Source organism: Balearica regulorum, chromosome 15 (assembly GCF_011004875.1).
Source record: "Balearica regulorum gibbericeps isolate bBalReg1 chromosome 15, bBalReg1.pri, whole genome shotgun sequence".
NCBI classification, from domain to species: Eukaryota; Metazoa; Chordata; class Aves; order Gruiformes; family Gruidae; genus Balearica; species Balearica regulorum.
Window position 1 is genome coordinate 7,222,258 of NC_046198.1, and position 25,395 is coordinate 7,247,652.

A 25,395-nucleotide genomic window follows, 5' to 3' on the forward strand; every position below is an offset into this window, starting at 1 on the left:
AGAAAGGCAAGACTTACATGCTCCTCCTAAATAGCATCTCCTGCTACCGTATTAGGGACACAATACCAGTACACACTAGTGACGATGGCTCCAGCCCAGCAGGACACTTTGTATGTTCTTAGGACATGTGGAACAGAGAAGGATGGAGTGGAAAAGTGACTTATGTTTTACTTTGACAGCCCAGATCTGTGGTGTAGACTGTTCTGTTGAATCAGTTTCTTTGTATCATAGTTAGACCTCTTTCTCCACTGAAACAGTAAATGCTGATCTCAGTGTTTGAAACCCTGAAATGATTAGGAATGACATAATTAGGGTGCAGAGGAGAACATATATCTCTCAATTTTTGAGTCTCTAAACACAGTATAGCTCAGAAATAAAGATCAAAATTTTATTTCCATGTTGGTAATAAAAATAATTCCATGACTTCTGTAAACCATTGCATAAACGCTATAGTGTAGAAAAGTTTTAACAAGTGTTAACAATTTTAAACAGTTCACTACAAGTAAATGGGTATGCATTATAAATAATGTTTTGCATTAAGAACAATTTCATTCACAAAATCATTTCTGTCTGTACACTCAAAACATTAACGGCTTCCATAAATTAATATGAGTAAAAATTCCATATTTATTTAGGGTCTGATGATGACCACAGTTACACAAGCATAGTGTGACAGTAATAATATTACTACCTATATTTAATACTAGGATACTCTGAATCGCAATATAGAACAAACCAAGTATGTCTTTAATAATCTGCTATTCAAAGAAGACTAATAATAAGCCTATAACATGCAGCTTGGGATCTATCTGTAATTAGCATACTTCTGGTTAAATTACAGCTCCGAACTGTAAAAACCCTGAGAAATCACAATTTTAATCTATTATTCCCCAGGCTAAAATAACTGTGACAACGTAATGGCATTCACATTAAAAATTATATCCTTACATAAATTACACAGAACTTTGTCAAATACCAAAATGAATCTTGAAAATCTATTTAGTTTGCTTTTATGTAGTTTGTGAATTCAGCAAATTACTGTACTGTAGTCTCACTAAAACATAATTTTAATGTATCCAGTTACTAGATAGTGTATATAGTACAAGGACGAATACTTACAAAGGTCAGGTTTCACTTCTGACTTCTTCCAAATAGTCGCCGCTAGTCACTGCACATATTTTACCATCTTCCATTTTAAAGTACTGATGTAAAAGTATGTATTTATTTATACTTGCAGTTGACTTGCATTAATAAGATACAGAAAATTTTGCTTGTAATTCCTCACAAAAAAAATTCAGTGAAGAACAACTATATTATTTTCATATGACTGCTATGTATGGTGACGTATGGTTCAAGTGATTACCTAAGGATTCATCTATAATTACAGCAAACTGCCCAGTCTGAGAATTTCACACATAGGTATGTTTCTTTGGTATGTGTTTTTTCCTTGTCCACAAAATGGTTTGTTGATAGTTTTTAAATGTGTCTGTAATTCAGCACCAAAGAAACTTACAGGGAATACCTGCAAAATTTTCAGTACTGATATTATTATAGGACACACATAATTATTTTCAAGATTCATCACTGTAAACCACAAATCATACAACTTTAAAAAGCAACAGACTAAACATATTACTTCATTTCCTCTAAAAATGCAGCACACACAAACCATGAATGTCAATGTGATGATTCACACTGCAAGTGCTCTTTACATTCCTTTTTGTTGGTGTTGTGAGATTAGGAAAATCACCTGCTACTACCAAAAGAAAAAAAAAAAAAAGGAGGACCAAAAAATAGTCTTAGGACATAGGCAAATGCACTAAAATACACATGAAGAACTATAAACTTTGACAAGACTGCACAAAATCACGCTTCTGTATCTCGTGGGTAACAAATGTCACATAGCTGCACATGGGCAGCACGATGTGGCCTAAGCTGGTTTCTTCTAAAATACCAAAGCAAAACTTTTCACCAAGATATTTCTAAACGTTTTTGTGAACACAATGGTTGCAGAATGATGTTCCACACTAGCTAAATATAGTAAATTGATGGCCAAAATAACTGCTTGTTTGAAAAGTATGTAACATAATTTCAAACTATACACATTATGTTTTGATTTGCTTACTGTTTTTAAAAAAAACAAAACCAAGTTTGCTTTAGTCCAAAATGTTGTTAAGGTTCAAAAATCAGTCTTTGTCATAGACTGCACAGATGCAAAAAATACATTAAAACCTACAGCCAAACTTGGTGATCCGAGTTCCTCTTTTTAAAAGTCCAAAGCTGGCTACACCTTTAAAATGGCAATATCTTATTTGTATCTGAAAATGCAAATACAGTCCAATTTTATACTTTTCTCAGTACAAACATTTTAGAGAAACTGTGTTAAAGTCACATAAAATCACATTATTAAACCCAACTTTGGTATTTAAAGTGATCTTCAGACAAAATTTTGAAACAGAAGCAAGTAGAAATATATTTAATATTTTATCCTACTTCTCCCTTCCCAAAAGGTCCTCAATGCTCCTGCAGATCAACATGTCTTACAAAAGCAGCAACAAGTCTGTACATTTAGTTCTCACAGAAAAGGTGTCATGATTTTTTTTGCTAACTCAAGCCTTTGTACAAAGAATGCTAAAACCCAAAGGAGACAATGATTTCAGTACTATTGGCTTGAGCCCTTTATTTAATGCTGACGCAGTTCTAAAAGCTCTATTTTGACAACAATAATTTTAGTATACATCTTGGTTTTTGTTTTAGCATGACTGAACTTTAAATAGATTAAGTCTTTGCTGCCTGTGTGAGCTCACTTTTTGTACTGAATACAGTAATACAGAGATACATATTATGTAACACAGTAGTAGGTCATTTCAATCTAAGTTGTACTAGTGTCACACCTGAATTTAACAGAAAAAGGAGTAATGCAGGCAATTATTCCATGTAAGAAAAATAAAAATATACAGTGTTAACATGCAGCAATTAATTAACTTCTCCTCCTGAATTGCATGTTCCAACTCCCAGGATGAAGTAAGGATATTACCACCTTTTAAAAGAATCACTGTGTCAAAGTGCCACTGCCTGATTACATACTTAAATAATTTTGTAGTTCCTTTCAAACATGCATTACTTCATTACTGAAAAAAGTGTATTTTTAAATACTTATAAAAGCAAGAGACGTATTCTAGTTATCGTCAAATTGTTCAATACAAAATTAAGCAATAGAAATTATTTGCAAAATTCTTTTTTTGTCTTCTGCCATTTTATAGGATATTGGGTATAGGCACTTGGTAATATTATATATATCATATCTGCTCCTGATGAGTACCACACAGGTTAGGAGATGTACAAAAACTTTAAGACTACAAACATCCAAACTGAGGGAAATATGCAAATGCACAGTTGTTTACCAAAACTGATCTGTTTCACGAAATTGAAAACATGTCTTTGAATATGAAAGTGTATGTGCCTCACTGTTTTTGTCTCTGCTGGTACATTTATAAATACTACAGTATGTGGTTAACTTATAAATTGTAAAAAAAACCAGATAAGTTGTAATTTCTATTTAATCATACTGTGATTTAACAGTAAAACCATGTGAAATATTTAAAATTCACAGTACACATATAACACGTCCTATTATTGCATATTAAAAAATAAACATAAGACCTAGAAAGCAGCTTGAAGCAATTTACAACATATCTTCTAACAAAACAATAATTAAAAAGTGCTTTTATATTAATCAGAGTTTTTCAAACATCCAAGTAAACATAGTGTTAGACCGATTCCAAAATACTGGCTCTGGCATTCCACACACAACAGACGTGGCAAAGGGACCATTTGTACTGCTGAGTGTGTAGTTACTGTACCTATGTATCCATCTTCTTAATGAAAATAACAGGTATAAACACTTCATTCAGGCATTATGGTATGATTTATACAAAGTGATTACAGTGCAAATGAACCTAAGTAGCTTGTGCACTAGGAATGTAACTGGATGTCAGAAAAGGCTGCGATGGGATTGCGGGGGGCTGAAAGAACCTCATCAAATGACTGAAGTTGATATGTAAAGGTGAGCAAGCCTTATTCTCTATCTTAAAGCAACTAAGTTTCTCACATCAAAATGGAAATCAGTCTAGCACTATTAAATGGATTAATTATGAGTGATATAATTCTTATACAAAATACAAAACCATAAAATTATTTAATTCATGAACATGATATGAGTATTATGCCTGTATGTTACCACAGATTTTTTTTTTCTTGCAGCAGGGACATTCTTCTTGTGCGGCTGCACAGTGATCACAAAGTACATAATGTTGACATGCATTCAGGATAATGCTACGATCACCTTCCTGACATACGATACATTTCTTTGACTGAAGCTGAAAAATCACCTGTAAAAAGATTATTGCACTCAGTAAAAACAATTCCAAAGTATACAGTTGCATTCTACCAGCTTTATGCTTAGCTGTCCCGAATAAACTTCTAATTTAACAACACAAAGGACAGTGTTTTTGTATGACAGATAGCTGAATTGAGGGTCATAAGATCAGAGCACATACAACCCTTAAAGTAGCAGCTGGAGGAGCATAGGTGCTTTTAGAAAGGAAAATATCTAGGACTGAACCTCTGGACCAAAATTGTGATGAGTGATACAAACAAGCAAAAACAAAACAGAAAGAGGAAATAAGTCCTTTTCATTGTTATATACTCCCTTATTTTGCCATTTCAAGCCACTGTTACATTTTGTCATGCCATAGGAGATGTTTGCATTAGAACAAAATGGAAACATTCAAAATGTGCGATACTTTGAATAAAGCTACTGATACAGACTTCGGGGAGGATGTTACAACTGCAAATAACTGTCTCCATGTGATAAGCCGTATCAACCCTATTAAGGAACAAGAAGAATTGAAAAGCATCTAAAAGCCATGTTAATTTTTGAAGAACAAGCCATGGTTTGGACTAAGAGAAGAACCCAGAACACTATGTGTGGCACTGCCTAAGACAGCAATTTTCTCCTGGAAGGAAGAGATAGGTTAGAAGAGGCCAGGGTGGTAAAGGTGACCTGAGAAACTGAGGAGCTGGAAAAGGTGGTAATGGTTCTGATCACTCCAGCCTGGCCAAGATGACTTCCATTCCAGGATGTAATGACCTTTTTGTTAAGAGATCCCAAGACTCTTTTGCTTCTCTTTAAAATCCCTTAGGAGAAAAACAACAGGGGGTCCCTAATCCAATCCTGTAAATGGACTTGGTAACAGGAGCCTGGTAGCTAACAAGTCTCATCCTTGTCGACCTACGTTATTGACAAAGACTTAAATTATGTTTTAAACTCTTCTAGAGAGAGCTTGGCTTTTTTTTGCAAAGGCTGTAGTTCATACTGATACAGATGGAACTGGACAGGAGGTGCACTGAGATGGAGAGGACACTGCTGAACTCAGGTACTAGACTATGGCAGACCGTGCCAGTAGTGAAAGGAAATCTTTCATTTTTTCATCTGGACAGTCCTGTCACACTCAAAACCACAATAATTGGTGTCATATGTGGTATCACTGCCCTTTGAGACTGCAGAGGAGAAAGCAATGTGAAACCAGATTGTGCCCAGCAAAAGGTCTGACGTATGGTGCCTGGAGCAGCGCAAGGTCATCAGTATCTTCCTTGATGTGCTCAGAGGAGTGGCACCTGATACTCCCAGCTTTGAGAGCCCTGAGAAATGCCCTCAATCTGGCAGCAAAGAAGCATCCTAAATTTTGGCAGAAACCGAGTCTGGATTTGAGAGAAGGTGAAATACAGCAATAGGCCGCTAAGGTGATTAAGGATCTGAAACATCTGACATATGAGGAGAGGCTGAAAGAGCTGGGATTGTTTAGCCTTGAGAAGAGATGGCATCTTACCAGTGTATATAAATACCTGATGGGAGGGAGTAAAACAGATAGGGACAGACCCCTCAGTGGTATCCAGTGAAAGAAAAGGCAATGGGCACAAATTAAAATATAGAAAATTCCACATAGACATATGAAAAAACTTTTCTTACTGTGAGGATGGTCAAACACTGGGAAAGGTTGCCCACAGAGGTGGTGGACTGTCCATCCTTGGAGATACCCAAAAGACTACTGGGCAAGGCTCCGAGCAACCTGCTGGAGTTGATCCTGCTTTGAGCAGGGGGTTGGACTGGATGATCTCCAGAGGTCCGTTCTAATGTCAGTGATTCTATGCTCCAAGTCGGTACTGGCCTCTCTGAGTACACAAACCTCACCATCTACCTTCTAAACAAGTGAAAAGCATGTAACTATTTTCATTTATTTAAGGCAACTATTTTTATTTATTCAGGTAGTGCCCAAAACATTGGAGGTAAAAGCTGGCTTTATATCTTATTTTAATCACCCCAAGAATTCTTGTGAATTGCTTGTAATTTGTTCTGATAGCTGATCAAAAACTTAGAAGAATCCATTAGGTTAGGAAATCTGAACCATCCTCTATTCCAGAAAAGAAAACCTGGCATAAATATGTCATTGAAGGTCACTGAGCTGCCAGTTTCAGTTAATGATAAAATAGTTACGCAGATGAAGAAACTCACCTCATCTATTGTTTCTAAATCTAAGTGCAGCCGATTTTGTAAGGAACGAAGCTTTGGCAAGGATATCTTTTCTATATCTCCATAGTTTTTCATATAAGGTAGTGTCGTAGATAGACAAGCAGCTAATTGTGCCTTCAGCCTTTTTAATTTATTTTCCACTTCCTCCTTCTTCTGAAGAGCGAGTTGTTTGTCTGCATCTGCGATGTTAGCACGTTCTTTTGCTTCTTGAGCCTCTTTCTGCCATGCATCACATGCCTGGGAGAAAGAGATTTCCAGAATATAAAAAATAAATTTTTTAAATTAACAACAAAGGAGCAAATTCAAAAGCCTTCAAAGATGCAAGTAATCTCTAATTTTAGACATAACAATGTATTTACTGTCTATTTAATGCTTCTCCCTACTTATCCTACCTTCTAATTAACAACTCTTCTTGTTTTGTCTTAATGTACATTTAGGTTTGTCACTGTTACTTGTCAGTAAACAGCCAGAAGCCTTTTTGGAGCTCTATAAATGGAACACATTTTAAATGTTAAATTCGTAATTTAATGTCAAGAGACATCAAAACCGATCAAAGTTTAGTACAGCTACTTAGTTACTCCTTGTCACAGAGAGAACATGAGGGGAAGGAAAGGACTACAGAAAAGCACTAGACTGGCAGTTTTCAACAACCTCAGTTTGACTGCTGACATGGATAGATGCTGTCCAGGTACACTGTACAACCACAGCTGCTGGTAAGCCTCTACTTTTTTTGCATGCTTATCACCTGAAAGAGCTACGGGAGGGAATGTATGTCTTTAGTTACTCAAACATCAAGATACATTGCTGTTCAGCCCTACCCTGAATATGTGAAAGTGTCCCTGTCTAGAGAGGCAGATCAACTTTCAGAAAATGAATTGCCCTTTAAAATGTTGTTTCCTTTATGCCGCTAGCTCATTTGGAGGATGGAAAAAACATTCTTTTGACAGACTGTAATAAAACTCTGGGTCCAAGGATGAGAAGATATGTAAAAAGAAAAAGCAGTAGGAGCTGCTTGTTTGTAAAAAAAATCCCCAAACAAACAAACAAAAATTAACATCATAAAATTAGCATACCTGTTTTACTTGTTGCCAAGATTCTTCCCATTGTTTTAGTTTTCTCTTGGCATCATCAAGTTCCTGTCTAACTCGAGTTAGTTCGTTCCCACTGGTGTTTGAACTTAATGAGGGAGTAGTGCCACTGCTTAGTACTGGGGATGGACTAGGGGAGAAACTCCCAGTTACAAAGTCCCAAATGCTCCCTGTAACACCATTTAAACCTGTAAAACAAAGGCAGAAAAAACAAACATTCTGCAAGCACTGCTGCCAAACGTTTCACATGCAGAACAAAACAGATGTGCCACATACACAAAACTTATACTTTTATCTGCAAGACTCATAACGTTATTTCACTACCTTCAGAAAAGTGACAATCTTGAAAATGTTTACAGTATTTAGAGCAATTCAGGAGACAGTTCTTTTCCTTGCCACTTCTCATAAAAGACAATAGAGTCCACAAAAGGAGGAGTAGGAATTCATTTATACACAAAAAGCTTTGTTCCTAGCAGCTCATACATCATTTTAATTCTTCCTCTTTCTCTGTTTTGTATTTTCGTTTAGCAAAATGCTGCAGCTAAAATGCATTCCTGCTGCCTATATGCCAAGGGCTATATTTTAGTCCTTTCAAATGCCTCTGTAAAAATCTACTCTTCCAAGAATTCTTTTTTTCCCCTTCATTAGGAACCAAAGTTCACTCCTTGAACTTTCTCCCACGTACCACATATAACTCCATTATCAGTAGTGTTATCAATTACAATAGCTAGGTTTTGTAGTCCAGATTAAATCATAAGAAACATGCAAAGCCTTGAACTGAACATTTCTTACCTGGCATTGAGTTCCCTCTTACAATACACAAAGCACAGCCTTCAATTTACTTACCTAAAGAGTTGTGAGAAGAGGCTGAGGTGCCTAACATACTATGTTCTGTCTTCAAAGGCTGAGGCTGCTGGTGGTGAGGAGCCGTAGTGGATGAAACAAAAGACTGAGACAGTGATTGTGAAAGAGAACTGAGTGGAGAGGTTGAAAGGGATGATGATGAATGTAAAGATGAGGACCGAACAAGAGAACCTGGAATATTGACAGGTGCTGAACTTCCCAGTAGTCTTTGACCTATGCATGCATTAGGGAAGAAAAAAAAAAAAAAAAAAAAAAAGATTTGTTCCAAATCAGTACACAGCTCTCTGTAAGTATTTTTCTGAAAAATCAAATGTAAATTAAATTATGTATTTTGTTCAGTAGATTGTCAATGTCAAATGTACTTAACTATCTATGAATGCTGGGTTTGAATCAAAATAACAATTAACAATAATTTAGTCAAACAAATGCATTGTTCATAATTTCCCAAAATAATGACAATAATAGAAAATAGGTATTGAAAAAAGGATGTTGCATCATGCAACTACTGAAAAAACCATGCACAGATGCAGTGCATTTTCCTGGTCAGGAAACAGTTCAATATTTACTGTGAAGATTTCACTCATCAATATGTTTGAATAGCAACTAAAAATGACATCACCTTTTCTTTAAAAAAAATATAGCGGTCCAATGATTATACTTAAAGCAAGGATCATGATTCTAGTTTTCTGGATTTGCTAAAACCAGGCATTTTAATTTGTTGATGTCCCCCCCCGCTTTATTCTTCCTCCCTGCAGTTTCTTCCCTGCACTGCTCTCCTTTGCTGTTTCTTCCTCTCCTCTCCTTTTGCAGAAGGGGCCAAATGGCTGAATACTTCCCAACAGACCTTCAACTAAATTGCTCCTTCCAGGTTAGATTTATAGAAAGATTAGGTCCCTACCTTGCAAGTATTACAGTCCTAAAGGTTGTGTTGTGGTTAATCTCAGCCAGTAACTAAGCACCACACAACTACTTGCTCACCCCTCCCACCCCGCAGGGGATGGGGAGGAGAATGGAAAAAAAGCCTTGTGGGTTGAAATAAAGACAGTTTAATAGGATAACAAAGGAAGAGGATAATGATGATAATAATGATGATGATGATAATAATAATAACAAATTTTTTTGTGTCTGTGTATACATATATGTGGATATATATACACACAGGTGATGCACAAATGCAATTGCTCACCACATGTGGAAGGAAAAAAACCAACCCAATGCCCAGTCTGTTTCCAAGCAGTGATCCCACCTCCCAGCTTCCCCAGTTACATAGGGAGCATGACATTTTGTGGTAGAGAATATCCCTTCGGCCAGTCTGGGTCAGCTGTCCTGGCTGTGCTCTCCCAGCTTCTTGTGCCCCTGATAGGGTGTGAGAAGCTAAGAAATCCTTGACTTGGTGTAAACACTACAACTATCTATCAAGAAGTAAAAACATCAGCGTGTTACTGACACCATTCTCACCCTAAATACAAAACACAGCACTATACCAGCTACTAGGAAGACAATAATCTCAGCTGAAACCAGGACAGGTTGCTAGCTCCTTTTCCTCAAGAATTGCCCCCATTCCCCTTCTCAGCAACCACCTAGCCATGGAAGTAGTTGTGGGTCCCCATAGCACATACTGCCTGCTGTCAAGCATTTGCAGCACTCAACATGCAGGCAGTCAAGCCCAAGCGTAATACCTTCCTGTAAATACATCTAAGTCCTTCCATCAACTATTATGTCTATAGGCCCAAGTCATTAAGCATGTTAAAAAAACCAAAAAAAAAAACCCCAAACCAAAACGTTTCATAGACTGAACCTTTGCAAAATACAGATGGATGATAGCAGTGCAATCCCTTTGCACCACAAAGTTAAACAACTGGAACAAAACTGAGGACTTTTCTTCAAAGTCTTTGCTGCCTGTAACTATTTTGATGAGTAAGTTTAGAAAGGTAAGAAAGATATTTTAAATGAATATAATTTTACAAATTAGACCTCTTACTTGCTAATCCAAGGTCACTGCCTTCTTGATCTTCTAGTTCTCTATCTATGGATGTGACGTTCACATCATTAAAATGCAAATCTAAAGCAGAACCTGTTAAACAAAACATTGTATCAATGAATTATCCTTGAATTATCCATAAAACTATGATAGCTGAAATGAGGAAACTTGACTATTTTTGATAGTGCTTCCATCATAGAACTCTTGCACACCTCCCATCACTCTGCTGCAGGATATTCTGGGAGAGATCCCTCTCACTTTCACCAAGTGAAGCTGTTCCACTTTCGTTGAAAAAAATCAAAATTCTCTCAATCATGAAAAGAGAGGCTTTAAAATCCCATCATTAGCGCCCTCATTATTTTTAAATAGGGAAACAAACTGTTTTTTCAAGCTCTTGCAATTCTCCACATGACCCAGATGTTACTAATATTTGAAGTTATTTGCAGTCTCTGGCTCAGTATGTTGCTACGCAAGTATGACAAGCAGGAATGAAACACAATGAGGCTGACATAAATCAAACTGCTCAAACAGTAGATCAAATCTAAGCCTACGCCCTTTCTAAATCACTAACCTGTCACGTTCTTCTCATGTGAGGCCTTAACTCATTCTGCCACCCTTGTCCTCCCCTACCACAGGGAGGTCAGTCCAAAAGGACTGACATGTCTCCTTACTGTTTATTATCTTGATTTTCAAAGCTTAACTTCTGATACCTTCCAGCTCTCTCAGATTCTATCTCACACGGTGTAAAGTCAGTGGAGAACGGAGAGAACACAGACAGCATCTTAAAATCTCAACATACATGAGAAGCAAACGGGAAGACACCAATTTTCCTTGAATGGCAAGCCTGCCAGACAGGGAAAATCCCCATGCTTGAGCATCCAATAGAAAGCAAGGGAAGCAACCAAAACATCCCCTGGGGAGGTCCACCCAGAACCTCACGCACACAACAGGGTGGAGTATCAGGCTGGCAGATGCCCCCTAATGTTAAGGTCCCACCTTCTCCCTACTACCACTTGAGTCACTTTCCTTCACTGCTGCCCATTCCCTATTTATTCCTCTCCAAATCTGTCTCCTTTGACACTCTGCTTATCTAATTTCTCTATTGTCTTAAAAAATATTTTCATTTATTCCTTTTTTTTTTTTTTTGATTTTCAGGAGGACTTAAACAGCCTGCAGCTTTTATGTTTTCAGATTATGCTTCTTTCTCTTTTCTAGCAGAACAAAACCAGACAATTCAACCAATCTCCCTTAACTCTGGCAGGAGTAGACTGCAACAATATACCTTCCTCCACTCCATCGTTCCTCAGTTTTCAACACATTGTCCAAGCCTCAATGATAAACACTAGATCTATCTGGTTGGTATGCTTATTCCCAACTCCCCCCCACCCTTCTCTTCCCCAGCTCTTGGGGACTATTACTCAAGGAGCAGACAGAGAAGGCTTGGAGCTCCCTGTGAGATCAAGATAAGGGCCACAGAAAGGGCTACAGACCCCACTGTCTGACAAAGCTTCCTGTCCTTGCCCATGTAACTGTCATGCATTTCCCCTAATCCTTTATCCATACCCATTCATCCTGTTTCCCCATAATGACCTAGCCCCTTCCCTTGCTGCAGCTCCTTTACTATCCCCTTTTTCTATGATTCTTCAATCCTCCACTTCCTACAATAACATTATTTATTTTATATTCTACAATAACTTCTTAATTTTCTGCTCTATTCAGATTATGTACAGCACTTTATTTTCAATGCCCTCCTGTATATCTATGAAACAGAACTCTGGAAAAAGAATTTTTTTTTTTTTTTATATATATATATATATATATATGAATGAAATTCTTTTAAGAAAAAAACCCCAAAGCTACCCCAAAGCTACCCAGTTATCATAAAGTACTCTTATACATACACGAGACATGTATTTTATGATTCATATTCTGTTAACAAACATAGCATACTGAAAATTGTTTTAGAAAAGCATCCATAGACAGCAGGGGCATATTCTAACTCAGAGGAATCAAGAGTCTCTTACGCTTAATAATATAATCACACTGAGACATGGGAAACATAGCTTATCACTGTTTAAATGACTTTGCAACACTTGTTCAGTATATCACAATTAAAAAATTATACTGAATTAGCACCACATCTAGTATACAGAAATTAGACCATGGTTTTTACTGTTATATGAGTAACTTGTTACAGCCAACTAGCCTCTACTTATTCCAGAAGCAATGTTTATCTTGATAAAAAAAGTGATTTAATTCCATAGCATATCTTAAAATATTAATCGTAAGCTGATGAAATTATATTACTTGCATAGAGTAAAACCTAAAATCTTGCACATTCTAATTCTGAAATTTAAAAATAATTTAAAATTTATTTTCTGTTCTAACACACAGATCATCAAACAAACCTTTAAGGAAAGCAAGCTATACACTTGTGAGACTGCAGAAAAAGATCCACCATTTAATATTCTGCATAGATTTCTTTCCTAAAAGAATTAAAAGAGCGAATGCCTAACTTACCATGCCGAAGTGCTGACTCACTGTCTGCAGTCTCCTGGTCGCTGCTACACATCGATTTAAACACAGAAAGCTTCAAGTACACCAGCTAATCACAGCAACTCCCTGATCATGTGACTTACACCACAGAATGTGAAATACAGCATCTTTCAAATCACAACATTCCCTGCCACAGCCTCCTGAATAAACCACATTTAGTGTAAAAGTGCCACAAATTTCAACGAGTTTGTGGATAACACTAAACTAAGGGGAGTAGCTGATACACTCGATGGCAGGACTGCAGGTTAGAAGGATCTCAAAAGGCTGGAGAACTGGACTTACAGAAACCTCATGAAATTCAAGAAAGCCAGATACAATGCTGCTGCACCTGAGACAGAATAATCCCTTGCAACAGTACAGGCTAAGGGCCAAATGATCAGACAGCAGCACCGCAGAAAAAGAATTCTGATGAATGACACGGTCAACATGTTCCGTGGCAATAAAAGCTAACAGCATATTGGCCTGCATTAGTAAAAGCGTAGCCAGCAGGTTGGGGGAAGTGATTATTCCTCTCTATCCAGCACCTGTAAGACCATAGCAGGAGTACCATGACCAGTTTTGAAGTTCCCAGGGTCTAATTATTATGGAAATATTTATCTCCTTCTACCATTTTCCGCATGGACAGCCTAGCTGGTTGGAAGCATAGGAAAGGCTCTGGGCTAATGACAAAAAATTTTGGAAGTGAGTGTTTCCCAGAATCTGTCTTGTGCACTCAGAAAGCAAGGGCTCCTCCTCTTCGTGTCCTTTCAGATCTGGTCCACATAGTGTGAACATAAGATTTTGTCCCTGAACACACAAATAACCGGACTGGAGAATATGCAGTCAGCCAAAGAAAAATCTCCCATTTTCATGTGAACATTGTAAGATCTGTAATTGCACCTGCTATAGTAACATTAAAAAAAAAAGTCAAATCTCATCAGCCCACCAACAGAATTTGAGGAGACAGTACTTCTAGCAACACAGCGAGTTGCATTATGACGGTTTTACACATTTTTTTTAAATCACTGGCCAATACCAATGCCAAAATTCCAGTTTAAATGTCTGATTCACTCATTCCTATGCTCACATTGGAGACTTTGTGAAAAATAATGATTTTGGGTGAAAACATTTCAATTAAATTTCAGATATTGCTTTTCAATTACATATAATAAAGCAGGTATGTACAAAATTACTGTCTTTACCAATAAGCTCTTTGGACCTATGCTGAAACAAGAACTTGAATAATGCAACAAAACACGTACAATGGGAGATTAAATGTGAAGACTTACCTATTACCGATTCAACTGTGTTACTGCCAGAGTAGAATGGGAGAGCTTTGGCACTGATAGCAGAGACAGTTGTAGGAGATGAACTATCTGATCCAACACTGGAGGCCAGACTGGAAGTTATACTTGAAGCAAGTGGGTTAACCGCTGAAAAAACACTGAGATGGTTCTGTTAAAAAACCCAAACAACGTATGTATAAACAAACACACAGATGTATGTACAAACATATAAAATAAACAGAATGTATTTTTAAAAGTAGGTATTTTAATTCAAACAGAAAGAAATCCAGAAGAATCCTCTGAATTAATAGATTAGGGCAATTTTCCTTATCATTTACCAGCATGTGCATTTCTCCAGTGTGGTTGGACATCACTACCATATACAGGAATTCTTGCTTTCAGAAAAAAGTTATTTAAATACTTGCAAATAAGCTCTACAAACAGGATTAGTTAGCTGAAGTCTGATGCTCCTTTTCAAAAGGAAAATATCTATTGATGAATTGTACCATCTCATCATGTGCTCGTACATGAATGATATTCTATATATATTTTTTCATCTGTAAATTTTCTCATTTAGTCTAAATGCAATCGGCGCATAAACTGATCTTTGGTTTAGATGGCTGAGGAACATGACTGCACTGCACATGTGTATCACGTTATATAATGACATGTACATGTGCTACTTCTTACTAGCTTAACATTTTTTTCATACAAATGACACATTTAAATTATAAAATGTAAGAAATGCAAACAATATGTAACCATGTAACATTCTTAACTAGAAAATAACCTCACAAAGTCTACAGGGACATGGTGTAGAGTTTCCAGTATATTAATTCCTTTTATTGTTTATTGTTTATGTATTCCCTCCGATATTTTAGTTAACAGAAACAACATTTAACTGTGATTGAATCAATCCACACATCCTCTCATTGCCTTCTGTGTGACAAGCAGTGATTGTGCAGTATCTACTCTCCTGATTTCTACCAATACCACAGAAAATTTCTATGCAGCCCTGAGGAGAAGGACTTGTGGGTATTGATTGATGAGAAGCTCAACATGAGCCAGCAGTGTGCGCTTGCAGCCCAGAAAGCCAACCGTGTCCTGGGCTGCATCAAAAGAGGTGTGACCAGCAGGTCGAGGGAGGTGATCCTGCCCCCCTACTCCTCTCTTGTGAGACCCCACCGGGAGTACTGCATCCAGCTCTGGGGGCCCCAGTACAGGAGAGACATCGAGCTGTTGGAGCGAGTCCAGAGGAGGGCCACAAAGCTGACTGGAGGGATGGAGCACCTCTCCTATGAGGACAGGCTGAGAGAGTTGGGGCTGTTCAGCCTGGAGAAAAGGCGGCTCCGGGGAGATCTAATTGCGGCTTACCAGTACCTGAAGGGGCCTACAGGAAAGACAGTCAGGGACTGTTTATCAGGAAGTGTAGTGACAGGACAAGGGGGAATAGGTTTAAGCTGAAGGAGGGTCGATTTAGATTAGATATTAGAAAGAAATTCTTTACTGTTAGAGTGGTGAGGCACTGGAACAGGTTGCCCAGAGAGGTTGTGGCTGCCCCATCCCTGAAAGTGTTTAAGACCAGGTTGGATGAGGCTTTGGGCAACCTAGTCTAGTGGAGGGTGTCCCTGCCTGCAGCAGGGGGGTTGGAACTAGATGATCTTTAAGGTTCCTTCCAACCCAAACCATTCTATGATTCTATTTCAAAGCTAGGTATAGTGCAAGACTGAAGCCGATAATGACCATGAGAACTTTTTAAAATTGTCACTTAGACACAAAAAAAAATTTACTGCAATGGTGGCCAAATACTGGAGCATGTTGCCTGAAGAGGCTGTGGAGTCTTCATCTTTGGAGGTATTCAAAACACTACTAGACAAGGCACTGAGCACCCTGCTCTAGCTGACCCCACTTTGACAAGAGAACAGATGGACTACAGTCCTCCAGAGAATCACAGAATAGTTTAGATTGGAAGGGATCATCTTTAAAGACCATCTAAGTCCAATCCCCTACTGTGGGTAGGGGCATCTTTCACTAGATGAAATGCTTGAAATGATGCCCAAAGCCCCACCCAATCCAACCTTGAACAGTTCCAGGGATGGGGCATCCACAACTTCTCTGGGCAACCTGGTCCCGTGTCCCACCACCCTCATTGTAAAGAATTTTGTAATTATATCCAATCTAAACCTACCATCTTTCAGTTTAAAAACATTGCCCCTTGTCCTATCACCACCAGCCCTGATAAAAAGTCTTTCTGCATCTTTCTTAGAAGCCCCTTTTAAGTATTGGAAGGCCACAGTAACATCTCCGTGGAGCCTTCTCTTCTCTAGGCTAAACAACCCCAACTCTCTCAGCCTGTCTTCATAGCAGAGGTGCTCCAGCCCTCAGACCATTTTTGTGTCCCTCCTCTGGACTCACTCCAACAGCTCTGTGTTGGTCTTGTAGTGGGGCCCCCAGAGCTGGACGCAGTACTGCAGGTGGTGTCTCACAAGAGCGGAGTAGAGGGTGAGAATCCCTTCCCTCAACCTGCTGGCCATGTGGCTTTTGATGCAGCCCCGGATAATTGGATTTCTGGGCTGCAAGTGTATGTTGCTGGCTCATAACCCATTTTTTACCCACCAGTATCCCCAAGTCCTTCTCTGCAGCACTGCTCTCAATCCATTTATCGCCCAGACTGTACTGATACTGGGGACTGTCCCAACCCTCGTGCAGGACCTTGAGCTCGGACTTGTTGAACTTCAACAGAGGTCCCTTCCAAGCTCAACTATTCTTTGATTCTATGATAGGCTTTTCCAAACTTTGTTCCAATATTGTAATTTACATAGAATTCACAAGTTCTCTAACATCCCAATGCAACATGTTAAATGGAACATTTCTTTGCTGCTGTTTTCATAAATGTTTGAGCAGGAAAAAATAGTAAATCTTTGAACCAGCAATACATATTAAACCATAAAGAACAGCTGCATAATTAAAAAAGTAAAATGCAGAAATACAAGGCATAGGATTCTTAGGTTACAAGCCTGATCACGATGCCTGTCATTGGTGAAACATGATACCAGAGTCGACACAAGTAGGAGGAGAGGCAATACAGGCTTTTCATATTACTGAAAAATTACCAGACTCAAAATATATCCCCTTTTGGCCTGCCCCATCTTAAGCTGAGGCCTCTTGGTAAGAGTGAAATAAGAAATTTCACACACCCACACAAAGCTGATGGATTTCTTCAGTTAGTTCTCTTTCTCCCCAGCATAAACATCTATATCTACTAGACTATTTAGTCTCTTTTTCCTCCCTAACATATTTACAAACAGCAAGCTTCTTGTCTCACCCTATACCTACAGACAGATGCACTTGTGCAGCTCAAAGATTCCTTTCCTTCTTCTGTTTTGACAGACCAAGACTGACCCTATCTGTGACTTCAAAACTCTGTTCTGGGGGATATCTAAACAGAACGGAGAGACAAAATAAACAGAAACAAGACAGGATAGAAAGGTTATTAGAAAAAAGATGTCAACAGTGTTGTAATTACATAGCAGAATTACACACATTCTGCACTATTTAAATGGAGATTAAATAACACTTTTTTAAAGAGGAGAATTTAAAAAAACTTGCTAAGTATTCTTAGGATCATCAGATAGTAGGAAAATTCAGACTGGAAGGAACCTCAGGAGGCCATGTAGTCCAACCTCCTGAGCAGAGCTAGATCAGCTATGAAGTCAGATCAAGTTACTCAGTGTTTTAGCCAGTCTGGTCTTGAAAACCTCCAAGGATGGAGACCACAACCACTCAGCAACCACTGCTCGACTCCTGCCATGGTGAAATTTTTTTCCTTATACGCAGTCTTAGCTTCTTGTTTCAACTTATGCATGTTGTCTCTTGTCCACCCACAGTATACCACTGTGAACAGGCTGCCTCCATCTTGTTGACGGCCTCCTCATAGGTATTGGAAGGCTGCTACTAGGTCCTCCTGAAGCCTTCTTTTCTCCAGGCTACACAAGCTCTGCTTCCTCAGCCCCTCCTCGCAGGACAAGTGCTCCAGTCCTCTGACATCTTGGCAGCCGTGTGACACTTTGGCTAGTTTACTGATGTAATCTCAGTACTGTGAGCCCAAAACTGGATACAGTATTCTAGACGTGGTCTAACAAGTGCTAAGCTGAAGGGTAACCTCTTCTGTTGATCTGCTTCATGGTCCTGTTAATACAATCTAGGATAATGTTGTGTCGCCTTTGCTGCCAGAGCCAACACTGTTGGCTCACATTCAGCTTGCTGTCTACAAAGACCCTCGGGTCCTTTTCTGCAGAGCTGCTTCCCAGACAGTTAGTTCTTGTTCTCAGCCTATACTGTTGCAAGAGGTTCTTGCTTCTCAGGCGCAGGACTTTGCATTTGTCCTTACTGAATTTCATAAAGATCTTGTTGGCCTATTCCTCTAGTCTGCCTACATCTCTCTGAATGGCAGCCCAGCCCTATTCACTTGTCCTGCCAATTTCATGTCATCTGCAAACTTGATTCCCCCCTCCCACGTCATTGACAGATGTTAAACTGGGTATGTCCTATTTACTCTGTTACAAACATTAATAGCAGTAGAAAGTAATGTAAAAACTACTTTTTAGGGCAAATCACAAAAAATTAAAAGAGTTTCCAAGGCTGCCACTCCCACTAGTTTATAGAAGTGTAGAGGAAAAAACCTAATGTATACTTTTAAAGTGGTTCATGTGCTATCACTCTTCTATACACAACTCATAGGACCCACCTCTATCTATCTTGTGTTTGCTCTCCTTATTTATTCTGTACCACTCCTCCTGCTTTTTAAATGTAAGATACATTTTAATCCTCCAATTTAGATTATACACTCCTATGTGACTGCATGAATGGAAAACGGTAAAACTTCTGTTCTTATTTATCTTAATCATTGTCATTAACAAAGCATCGAGGCTGTTGTTCTAGCAGTGCAAAGCTGGCAAGTTTTAAGCTCCGTTGCATATACAGAATGACCTCTAATACCTGATAGATTTAGCATCATGACAGGTCAAACCTATGACCTCTTCCCTGTCACTGTAACTATTTTTCTAGTTTTGAGCATCTGATGCTTGAACAACTGTATTACCACCTTCCTTCTGGCCTTCCTTAAATTTTATCAATCCATCCCCAAATTAAGTTAGTCCAAAATTTCACTGTGAAAACTCTGCAATGGAATTGCTATAATCAAAATCATCCTCAAATTGCCTCAGATTCTTCTCATCCCTGGTACTCCCTGCAGCACACATCCATTGTACATTTTCACAGAATCTAGAGCCAGCTGTCCAGGACCATGACCAGACAGCTTTTGCACAAATCCCAAGAGGGAGACTCCTCAACCTCTCTGAGCAACCTGTTTCCATGCTCAGCCTCACACACACAGTAAAAAAGTATTTCCATATGTTTAGATGGCACCTCCTGTATTTCAGTTTGTGCCTGTTGCCTCTTGTCCTCTCACTGGGCACAAATCTTCCTTAGACTATGTTGTAAAGCGCCACATAATTTATTAACACAGTATCAAAGTTATCAAAAAGGGCAAAATATTTTCAGCATTTAGCTTTTGGCAATACCTGCTTGTTGTCTTGTTCATTTATTTTCTGCTGATTCTCAGCTGGGAAGCTTCGATGCTTTGCCTGAAAGAAGAAAAATCTCTGTAATATATGAACTCAACGAGTCATTGCTGTAAAATATATTATTAGTTTATGAAGGGTCAGTGACATCTCTTTCAGGTTTTTTTTCTTGCAGGCCAACAGAGCTGTTTCACATGTTTGAAAAATATCGGTCTTCCCTTCTTGCAACTGTCTTTAGCATTGCCTGTTTTCTCCCTGCCTCCCAACTAAAGAATTATAACTCCTCACCCATTTCAACCACTCTCCTCTCATTGCTAATGCTATAGATCTCTCTCTCTCTCCAAGAGGCTTGCTATATTTTATCGTCGATGTCTGTCTCAGCAATGAACTCGTCCAAGGAGAGAGGCAGCTGCGGGTGGGAGAAGAAACCAACTGAAATTAAAGATTGGAACTCATAAATAGTATCAGCAGCCAGAAATTAATGCATCTTTTCACCATCAATTTTCAACAGTAATTAAAACTGAATCCTACCAAGTCTAGCTATGATTTTTTTTTCCATTCTTATCTTGCTCTGTTCTTGGCAACACGGGCTCAAAATGACAATCACAACTTTTCTGCAAAGTTAGAATTTATTGCATGTCAGCTGAGCAGCAGTGACTGTTTGCATGAGTGTTCTTGACCTGTGACAACTGTAATTTGATGCAGTTTAGCTCAGTAAAGAAGAGGGTTCCAAACTCCGTGTTCTAAATTACCACAAATCAGTGCTGACACACGAGGCAGACAACATTTTCTGCTGAATCTAATTTAACTTAAAATTTCATTTGTACTTCTAGACCCATAGTACTCACATACCTGATCTTCTCGTTCAAAGCCTGGTGCTTTTGGATAGCTAGATGTTGGTGAAGAAACACCTGGTGTGCTAGACTCAGAACACAAAACACCATTTGCTAATGATCTCTGTCTACAAAGAGGTCCAAGGGGTGATAACGAACTACTGCTACCAGAACTTGATGTTACAGTTGGACTTGAAGAACAGGAAATCTGTAGAAGACAGAAAACAGTGTCTAATATACTCTACGATTTTTTTTGGTGTGTTTACTGCTATAGTCTCCCTCTGTAACACGATCAGTTGAAATTATAAATTAATTTCAGCCTTATGTAAATACAACACTAACTTTGGTTTATTTGTATATATTTTTGGTATTAGCTTAAAAAAGTAGCAGATGACAAAAGTAACATAGAACTATTGTAAATACATAGACTTCAAAAGGAGATGCATTTGTACACACCAGAATATAGCCTTGTTTTGTCCTATGCCCAAAATGAATCACAGGCAGAGACTACTCTACTTAATGGATATTAATTTACAATAAAGGAATACTTGCTTTCTGACAACCCTGATTTCCATTCATTCACATATTTCTTAATTTACAGTTTAATGCAAGCATTATACAACATTTTTAAATCACTTTTTAAAAAGTGAAATTCTGCCAGGTGGTTTGTTTAAATACAAAATACACACTGAATCAGACAGACTAAACAAGAATAACTTTATAGTTTACTGTTAAACTCTCAATTTAGGGTTAATCCTAACCCTTAATTTTACTCTATGCTCCACAGAATGTGAAAGTATTTTAAGCAAATGAGGATTTTAACAGGAGACACCTCTCTCCTCAGAATAGTAGAACCTCAAAATCTCCCTCCTCAGCACCAGAAACTTCAGATTCAAATTCCTATGAATCAGGTAGAGGACAGACATGAACCTAGATGAGGTCTTAACCCTGGACAGAAAAAACCCCACCTCCAACAAATGTAAGCCCTATACTTGCTGAAGATTATTACCTATGCATTCACTCACTCCTGTCCCTACAGATAAGGCTCCTGTCATGAACCTTAATCTGTTTGGAGGTCTGTAATTAGATTGCTTCTGAAATCCAAAGACTGCTTCTCTACACAACAGTCTGAAATGTACATATACCCCGAGAGCTGACAGAAGTAGAAGAGTGGGCACCACAGCAAAAATAACTAAATTGATAGCCAAGGTTTACTCAGATAAAATTCCATCCTAAGTCAAAGGCTGAAGAATTCATGTTTTGACCACAAGCTTGTTAAAATATGCAATATTCCTCTTTTTGCTACCATTTACTCTAAATCCAAAATTGAGGATTGCCCCTGTGCATGGTGATGCTAAGTTTGCACACGTTTTCCGCTCTGAAATATTTAAATCCTTTCTTTATGCTAGAGAGAAAAAGAAAATAAAAGGACACTGCCAGGAACAAAAATATTGCTCTTAAGTGAAATAAAAAAAATTTTTTTGTTAATGAAAAAATACTAAGGTGTTCAGTTCCATAAAAAAAGTTTTCAAAACTCTTTATGAATAACGTAGTTACATCTTGTAAGTACAATTAAAAACATACTTCTGGTTGCACAAGGCTGCTTAATGCAGCAGACAAATATGTAAGACAAAATCACTAGACAGCGAAGGCAGACTGACACCCGAAGAAAGATACTGATTTAAGTAAGTCACTGACTCAATTTAAAGATGAGTTCCCTAATCTGCACAGAATGTTTCAGATGTATATCTCATGTCTGCTCTTTCAGCTGGGCAGACAACACAGATTATTTGACCAACACGGGAAGATGTATATCATAGTTACTCTCCTACAATGTGACCGAATGAAGATCAGGAAAAGAGGGAGGAAAGGAAGATAGCCATCATGGATTACTGGTCCTGGAGGGCCACCTGCAGACAACAGAGCCATAAGTGGGGAATGATGCCAATGTTTGCCCAGAAGTACTGGGCTTGAGGTACAGAGTTACTGGTCAAGATCAGATGATATCAGGTACGTAGACCATTAGATAAGAACAATAAGGTGTCACTAGTGTTCCTTCTGGTTACAGTAGGTATCAATGGTGGCATTAACATATACATAAAATATATATATAGCTGTAAGCATTAAGAGCTTACAATACATTTTTTTGTAGATTTGTTCTGAAGAACTAAACTAAAACAATCGCTCACCCTCCTAAGATGCAGGCAGTACTATCTGATTACATGAATGTTTAGGCTTTTGGTCTTAATCTCTGAACAGTCCACCAGGATGATAATAGACAGAGATAGCCTCTACTCTGTCTTTTGTATTTTTCAGAAAAGAAAAATTAGTTAAGTTTTAGTAACTGGATTACACAGTACCACAAATTCTGTGTGACTCAACTTGCAAAGAAAATACAAAGAACTCATGCAAATAAAGCAGGAAAAGAAAATGGGTCATGTAATATCCATGGTAGGTTAAATACACAACCAAGAAAAAAACATAAATTCCAAACCTAGCCTGAATTTACAAAGTAACTACATAGAAAAATCACTCTTTTTGGTCTGAAGTTATTATTTAGAATTTATTCCTCCTGGTTGAAAAGGACCTGGGGGTGTTGGTCGATAGCCAGCTGAATATGAGCCAGCAGAGTGTCTTGGTGGCCAAGAAAGCCAATGGCATCCCAGCTTGTATCAGAAATAGTGTGGCCAGCAGGACTAGGGCAGCAATCGTCCCCCTGTACTCAGCACTGGTGAGGCTGCACCTTCAATACTGTGTTCAGTTTTGGGCCCCTCACTACAAGACAGACATTGAGGTGCTGGAATGCACCCAAAAAAAAAAAAAAAGCAACAAAGCTGGTGAAAGTCTGGAGCACAAGTCCTGTGAGGAGTGGTTGAGGGAACTGGGGTTGTTTAGCCTGGAGAAAAGGAGGCTGAGGGGAGACCTTATCGCTCTCTACAACTACCTGAAAGGAGGCTGTAGCCAAGTGAGTGTCAGTCTCTTCTCCCAAGTAACAAGCGACAGAACAAGAGGAAACGTCATGGAGTTGCACCAGGGGAGGTTTAGATTGGACGTTAGGAAAAATTTCTTCACCGAAAGCGTCATCGAGCATTGGAACAGGCTGCAGGAAAAATTTCTTCACTGAAAGGGTTATTGAGCATTGGAACAGGCTGCCCAGGGAAGTGGTTGAGTGACCATCCCTGGAGGTATTTAAAAGACGTGTGGATATGACACTTAAGGACATGGTTTAGTGGTGGACTTGGCAGTGTTAGGTTAATGGTTGAACTTGATGATCTTAAAGGTCTTTTCCAACATAAATGATTCTATGATTCTATTTCCTGTCTGCCCCTATACTGTATGTTTATCCCTCTAATAAGAACATCAGAAATGCCCTGTTGGGGTAGACCCAGACTAATATTCTGTTACCAAAATAGGCAAGAGATTATATTTAGGGAGAACACCTGATCCTGGTTGTTATCTATGGTCATCAAAGATAATTCTCAAGGTAATGAAAGTAAATGGATGTTTTTTCGGACCACCTCCCTTCCCTCTGCGAGATACTCCTCCAGGTCTGGTGAAGATGCTCTGGCCCAAAATGTCAACATTGATCAGAACCCTCTTCTTTTTTGCCCAAGCTTGTAAGAAGCACCTCCTCTATGAATCAAGGCTAGGCGGACTCCACAGAGAAACCATAATAGGTTACACTGCCACTCACATGACAAGAAATAATTTATTCTCGAATATTCGTTCATCCCTTATGGCTTGCTACAGTGTACCCACAAGACTACTGCTCCTGTATCTCTCATCTCTCATGCTCTTTGCAGAGTAAGATACAAAGAACATCTGAGAAACGTCAAGAAACCTATCACTAGAAACAGCCATACAACTTAGTGCAGTATTGACACTAAGATGGTGAGTGAACATTTATTTCGGATCAAGAAGGATGTGATTCACAGTTAACATGAAATCAAATGTCAGTACTAACATGAGTGTGATAGTACTATTAGAGACAAAAAAGATTGCAAAAGGGGGGAAGGGAAACTATTAATGCTTACTTTTTGTTCCTTGATGGTGCAGAATTTACATTTGGTATCAGTGTTGGCATAAACAACAATGTCCTCAGCACTACTGATGCTAGGAAAATCTATCGCCAATCGTTAGTCTTAATTTATTCTTTTTTTTAGACCTTTTCTTCCTTATTAAGACAGAAGCACAAACAACAGAAGCTAGAATTCATACAGTTGCCTTAACTCTGGAGGAAGCCTTCAACAAGATCTTTGGAAACTGCTCTAGCAATGCAACTTAAGATTTGTGGCATTTGATTTTCTGAGAGTGAGATAAAAAGGCCCAACAGATTTAAGTGGTCTTCAGGAATGCATCCCTCCTAAAAGTGGAAATCTGCTGCACTGTGTAGTCAAAGATATAAGCACAGGAAGGACACAGTTCAACCCCTAAGGATTTAGAGTCTACTTTAATTAAAGACCAGTGCTTGGTGACAGTCCTTACCTGAAAGAGGCTCAGCTGTAAATCTTCACAGATTCATTTTTAAACTTAACTAAACACTGCAGTTGGATACATTTCAGATTACCTCTCACTTTCACAGAGGTTACAAAAGAACAACTTTTTCAATTTTTTGTCTCTGCTCAAGTCCATAG

General features: G+C 38.5%; 1 protein-coding gene across 7 annotated transcripts in view; it reads right to left on the reverse strand.

The window, feature by feature from the left end:
- Positions 1-365: 365 nt before the first annotated feature.
- Positions 366-25,395, reverse strand: part of UNKL (unk like zinc finger) — a 54,039-nt gene continuing 29,009 nt past the window's right edge. For 6 of the 7 annotated variants that reach the window (XM_075768081.1, XM_075768082.1, XM_075768080.1 and 3 more), the window contains 8 exons: positions 20,781-20,969; positions 19,929-19,991; positions 14,350-14,515; positions 10,526-10,618; positions 8,527-8,757; positions 7,666-7,868; positions 6,575-6,829; positions 366-4,391 (listed from right to left, as the gene is read on the reverse strand). In XM_075768081.1, coding sequence (XP_075624196.1) covers positions 4,224-4,391; positions 6,575-6,829; positions 7,666-7,868; positions 8,527-8,757; positions 10,526-10,618; positions 14,350-14,515; positions 19,929-19,991; positions 20,781-20,969 — 1,368 coding nt within the window. In that variant the 3' untranslated portion in view covers positions 366-4,223. Of the gene's footprint in view, positions 4,392-6,574; positions 6,830-7,665; positions 7,869-8,526; positions 8,758-10,525; positions 10,619-13,045; positions 14,215-14,349; positions 14,516-19,928; positions 19,992-20,780; positions 20,970-25,395 lie in introns of those variants that run through there. The other variant, XM_075768086.1, reaches the window with a different exon arrangement.